Source organism: Camellia sinensis, chromosome 6 (assembly GCF_055761805.1).
Source record: "Camellia sinensis isolate YWXY chromosome 6, ASM5576180v1, whole genome shotgun sequence".
Classification (NCBI taxonomy): domain Eukaryota; kingdom Viridiplantae; phylum Streptophyta; class Magnoliopsida; order Ericales; family Theaceae; genus Camellia; species Camellia sinensis.
Window position 1 is genome coordinate 99447351 of NC_138966.1, and position 5642 is coordinate 99452992.

Consider the following 5642-nt stretch of genomic DNA (forward strand, 5'->3'; position numbering starts at 1 on the left):
ATAACTTAATTAATGTGTGTTGCAATTTTTTAAAAGTAGCACATAAATAATGTTAGTATATAATATTTTAATATTTTTTTTATAATTTCATCAATTATAAATTAAATTTTGATCATATATTTTGTGGAGAGTGTAGAAAAAAAAGCAACAATGATAGAGATTATTAATTTTTGAGTTTTAAAAAGATCACTAATGACATAGTACTTAATAAAAAAAGAAAAAAATATAACACCAATGTCAAAATATCAAGTCATTCATGGTGAGACCCACTGTCACATCATTAGTGGTAGCACTAATTAGTGCTCTCTCATTTTCTTAAAAAAAAAAAAAAAAAAAAAAAAAAAAAAAGGGATTGGGGACATGGTGGTCATTATCTTAGGTTGTAGACAGCGTTACGGACGAGGAGACAGCTGTACGGAGCTATGGTTTTATGAATACTTCTCTCTCTGTCTGTGCACAGCCCCGTGAACTGGCAGCCTCTCCACGTGGGTTTGCGCTTTCTTTGACAACAATGAGCTGGATTTCATCTACTTTCTTTTTCACCCTTGCCTCCTAGTTCTCTATCTCTTGAGAAGTTATTGGCTGGTTTTAGCTACCCCAAAAAGTGCAGGGTCTCTCAATCAGTGTGTTTGATTTGAGTTTTCTGAATTAAGTTTTTTGAAAATTAAATTTTTTGATTTTCGTATTTTTTTGTCTTTATTGAATATTTTTAAAATTTTAAACATTTTTTTTACTTTTTTAAATGCACCTTACTTAGATGTATCTAAAAAGTAAAAAAATTGTGAAATTTTTTTTAAAAAATTAAAAAATACATAAAAATATAAAAAATGTACTGAATTATTGTATTTTTTTTTGTATTTAGTGAATTTTTAAAAGATTTTTTTTACAATTTTTTTACTTTTTAGGTGTATTTATCTTAGGTGTGTCTACAAAGTAAAATATTTGCATAAAATATTAAAAAAATTCAATAAAAACAAAAAAATACGAAAAAAAAGAAAGTAGAATTTTTTGAAAACTGTTTTTAGAAAATGGGAACTAAGCAATAATGTTATAATTACTGACAGGGATGCAATTTATAATTTGTGTAATCCTTGGTATTTGGAATTTATTTTGTCTTGAATGGTTTGAATTTTTGTTCATCGATTGTCTAACCGGTCATTCAGCCGGTCGTTCGGCAAAAAAATTGATAGTCGCAGTTGTCACCTTATTGGCCGCGGTTGTCAACCTTTTTGCCAAACGATTGGTGAATAGAAATTCAAATCATTCGAGCTAAGATCAAATTCGAAGTACGTAACATTACTTTTATAATTTTACGTTAAGTATCTGAAAAAGAAAAAGAAAAAGAAATGATATATTATAATTGATGAAAAATATCATCACATAACATTCTAAGAGAACCAAATAATTTTTCCTATCTCTCCATGAGGGTGAGTTCTGTTATTATGGATTTTAGGTGAAAGCAAATTACCATTCTTATAAATAAATTTTTGTAATAGAAATTACAATTTTTATCATGAAAATTATTCATAGTAAAATCATGGTGTGCACTCATAAAAATGTAACTTTAATCATGCATACGTAAAAAAAAGTTATATTTTTTTGGTATGCATACCATATATAAAGATGCACATGGTAATCTTTCCCTTTTAGGGTTAATTACTTTTTTTATTTGTCAAAATATGTAATTTGTATCATTTTTAACTAGTAATATATCCGTACTAGGTATGGGAATTTCTTTTATATAAAAAAAAGAAAAAAGAAAAAAAAAAGAGTAGACATAATTTTTAGCTTAAAATATGTTTATCTTAATTTTTTTAAGGGAAAATTAGTCTAGGGTCCCTCTCCCACTTTTCGTAATAGAAGAGATCCACAAAATTATTTTTTGATGTCTAAAGTCCCTAAACATGTATCAGACAAATTTGACACTTCCTCTCAAACCTGTGCCACCTCTCCCCCTCAATCTCCTTCTCTTCCTTCCTCTCTTCTCCGATCCTCAACACCTTGTTCTCCTCCACCTCGATTTTGATATCTTCCTTTGTTAGCCCCGGAAGAGAAATATTATGTTTTCTATCTCTCTTCTCTTTTGCTTCCAATGGCTTCTCTATTCCTTCTCACTTTCTCTACCCATTTCAATCGAATCAATTTCTTCGTCTTCTTAATGCTTTGCTTAGAAAAGCATTGACTTCCTTGTTCAAAAATGGCGTCTTCTCAGGTCGAAATCGCCTCATCCACGCCTTTTGGTTATGTTATGAGGAATCGATGGAACAGAGAAACCAAAACCCAATCCCCTCATTTTCAGCAAAACCTCAAAGATTTGGTTTCCTGTATTTCGAGTTCATCCCCTGTTGAGAATTCTAGCAATGTAAATGTCTGGGTTCGCAAGGAAGACCAGAGAGAGAGTTCTTCGACTCAATCTGATGGTGGGTCTGTGGAGATTCCCAATTTGGGTGGAGTTTCCTCGCTTGTTCGAAAATGGAGAGTCATTTCGGAGTTGAGAACGAGTCAATCAGCTGCTATTAACATACCCAATTCATCTTCTTTACCTGAGCGTGATCACATGGGATGTGGGGGTTTCTTTCCAATCGCAGCGAACGAGAGCTAGGGGTTCGATTGATTTGGGGGAGGAGAGAGGGGTTTGTTCAAGGATGCGAAATGGGTCATCTGGTGGGAGTATTAGGTCCCAGAGGGAGGTTCGTGTGTAGGGCATGAGAGCTGTGGTGGTTTGGATTGCCATTGTTGTTGCCAGGAAGAGGCAGATTATGAGCTTCCTTGGAATACCCATATTTGCTGTGGCATTGAAGACGAAGATAGTTGATGTGGTTTCTGTAATATATATATATATATATATATAGGTTTCTATTGTTGCTTATTCACTCAATGAAATGATCTTCTCTCTCTGCTTTGAACTGAAATTTCTCTGGATTGGTGAAGAGAAATTTTCTTGTTTGAACTGAAATTTCTCTGGGTTGGTCCAGAGAAATTCTCGGGTTTCAACTAAATTTTCTCTGGATTGGTCCAGAGAAATTCTATGGTTTGAATTGAAATTTCTCTGGGTTGATCTAGATAAATTCTCTGGTTTGGATTAAACATGTATGAGGTTTACTAATTCATTCACACAAAGGGCACAAGTAGTGTACAATTTTGGTACTAATGCCAATATAAACCGAAAATCATTAAATTAAAGAAAAAAAATATATATATCGAACACAAGTGTTTATGATTCTAAATGTACATAATCGTTTTGTTCCTTGTTTGACCTTTTGTATTTGCTTGCAGAGAGCACACTGCTAAAAAAGCACAACTCATAAACATATCCATCTACCGAGGTTGGAAAAGGAACAAAAAGTGAAGCGAGTCTCTCCAAGACACAACAGAAGGAGCCTTTGCTAATTGAAACGATGCTTCTGGTAGTATTTGAGAAGCTCTTCTCTTTCCTTCTTAACTTGCCTGGTGTAAATAAGTGAGTATTTCTGTTTATGACCCAACTATATTTATGTTTTGATTAGTTATCTATTTCAGAAATTTGGCAACCTCTTCTTTTCCAACTTTCTCTGGATTTCCAGCAAGAGCAAAGGTTGCTTGAAGAAAGGGTTGCTACATTGTCTGGAGAAATTCTGGACCAATTTTCTCTGTGACGTGAATTTTCTCTGGAGTAATTTTCTCTGGACCAATTTTCTCTAGATCAACTTGAGGGACCTTAGACATTATGAAAATATAAGATGTCCTTTATGCTATAAAATCTTAATACGAGGGACCTTAAAAAAAAACACGTTTTTTTAAATGATATTTATATGTCATTTTAAATCACTTATTTTTGTTTTACAAGTGTAAATATTATTGTCCTTCTATAAAAAGTTGTTTTTTATTTTTTTATTTTTTTTAATGCTAATGCATTAGCTGATTAAATAAATCATCAACATGATACTTTCAATTTTTTTTTCTTTTTTTTTTCTTTTAAGGTTCAAGTTGTTTGAATTTTGAAATATCAAACTTTACTTTTTAAATTATAAAAATTAAATTAAAATAGCATTTAAGCATGTTATCTAGTAAGATCAAAAGTTATAAATTTCATTATTACAGTTTAAATATGTTTACTCCACATATTCAATAATTAAAATTTTCATTGTTACTATTTAGACTTAATGTTAAATTTTTGTAGTATTTAAGAATTCAAGATATTCTTAGTTTCAGGTTTGTAGGAGCCGAGTAAAAATAAACCTAAAACGGCTAACAGAGTACAACCAAACCCATCTTGGATAGGCCAAACAAGGCCAAAGCCCACTAGACTTAAAGTCATTGCCAAATAGACACAGAAACAGGATGAAGAGCACGTCAAGTAAAGGGTACCTGGGCCATACGACTGAGCCAAGTATATTGGATAAGTCGGTCAGACCATGTCAGGTGAATCCAAGCTGTCCATCTCTAAAGAGTACAGTAGAGAGATAGGCCCTGTCAAAGTGATGATGAGGACCTAAGCTACAAAGGAAGAAAATATCTATAAAAGGGAGGAGGGATGAGAAAAAAAGGTATGTGCAAAAAAACTTGTATCATAAAAAACCCAAAAAACTACTCTTTCAATAGAAGCTAACTTGCTCGTTGGAGTGCTAATTTTAGCATCGCCGATTGGAGTTTTATTTCTGTTTCAGGTGACAGTTGGGAGAATCTTTCAAGGGCTTGTTTGGATTGAAGGAGTATTCCAAAACCACTTCCTTACAATTGCCGTCGTCTGTGGGAATACTTGAACTCGTCCATGGCAAACCCAAATCAAGATCTACCAGTCATCGGAGTTGATAATGTCATAATAGGAGTAACTTTCAGTCCAGAAGAAACCTCCGCTAGGAGGTCTCTGAATTTTGACTCGGTAACCCCATTTCAACCTTTAACATCCACAGAGGATGCTATGCAAACATTGATGAGTCAAATGCAACATAATAAATAGCGTCTCGAAGACATGGCAATGGAGAACGAGTGCCTGCGTCAGGAGTTGGCAAAGTCCCAACAACTGGCACCTCTCCATGAACGCGGTTGATCGCTAGATGGGCAGAACAGGTAACAACGTCAGCCTTAGAGGCACGATAGCAACACTTCAAATTCATCTCAGTCAAAACCCAAGAAATGAACTTGAAGTGATGATTTCAGTTTGACTGATGGAGAAGATTCTTCGTAGGCTCAAGGCACACAAAAAAGGAAGACTCAGATTCAGACGGTAGGCATAACCCCTTTATTTGTTGAATTGCAAAGGTTGTCTGGCCTAAAAAGTTTAAGGATCATCATTCACTTTATACAATGGAAAGTTGGACCCTATGGATCACGTTCGTCACATTCGTAAAAACCCTTCTACGACGTGCAACGTGCATCATATTATGACCAGTCATGGAAAGTCATTCACTTTCAACGACATGCTTCGTACGCTGTTAAAAACTATTTAACGGCAGATTTTGTGCGTCGTTGTTACTTTTTCTACGACATGCTATAACACGTCGTTAAAAACTATTTAACGACAGATTTTATGCGTCATTGTTACTTTTTCTACGACTACTTTTGCACGCTGTTAATTGGTGAGACAAATAACGACGCTGATTGTGCGCTGTAAAATATGTAATATGACTTATTATGTCTGCTGTAGAATATGCAATTTTTTT

The 5642-nt window shown here is 33.9% G+C and overlaps 1 protein-coding gene across 1 annotated transcript; it reads right to left on the reverse strand.

Annotated features, from left to right (window-relative positions):
* Positions 1-1662: 1662 nt before the first annotated feature.
* On the reverse strand, positions 1663-2782 carry LOC145793440 (22.7 kDa class IV heat shock protein-like). The gene is made up of 2 exons (XM_082876268.1): positions 2558-2782; positions 1663-2096 (listed from the first exon to the last, which is right to left on the reverse strand). Exons 1-2 carry the CDS (start codon positions 2780-2782, stop codon positions 1899-1901), a joined length of 423 nt encoding a protein of 140 aa, XP_082732394.1. The 3' UTR covers positions 1663-1898.
* Positions 2783-5642: the final 2860 nt, after the last annotated feature.

Bases quoted from the DNA above. Each gene is read 5' to 3' on its own strand.
- LOC145793440 (XM_082876268.1), bottom strand. From the start codon at position 2,782: ATGGGTATTCCAAGGAAGCTCATAATCTGCCTCTTCCTGGCAACAACA. The intron at 2,097-2,557 runs GTGATCACGCTC...GGAATAGAGAAG, and splicing joins AAGAAACCCCCACATCCCAT to CCATTGGAAGCAAAAGAGAA.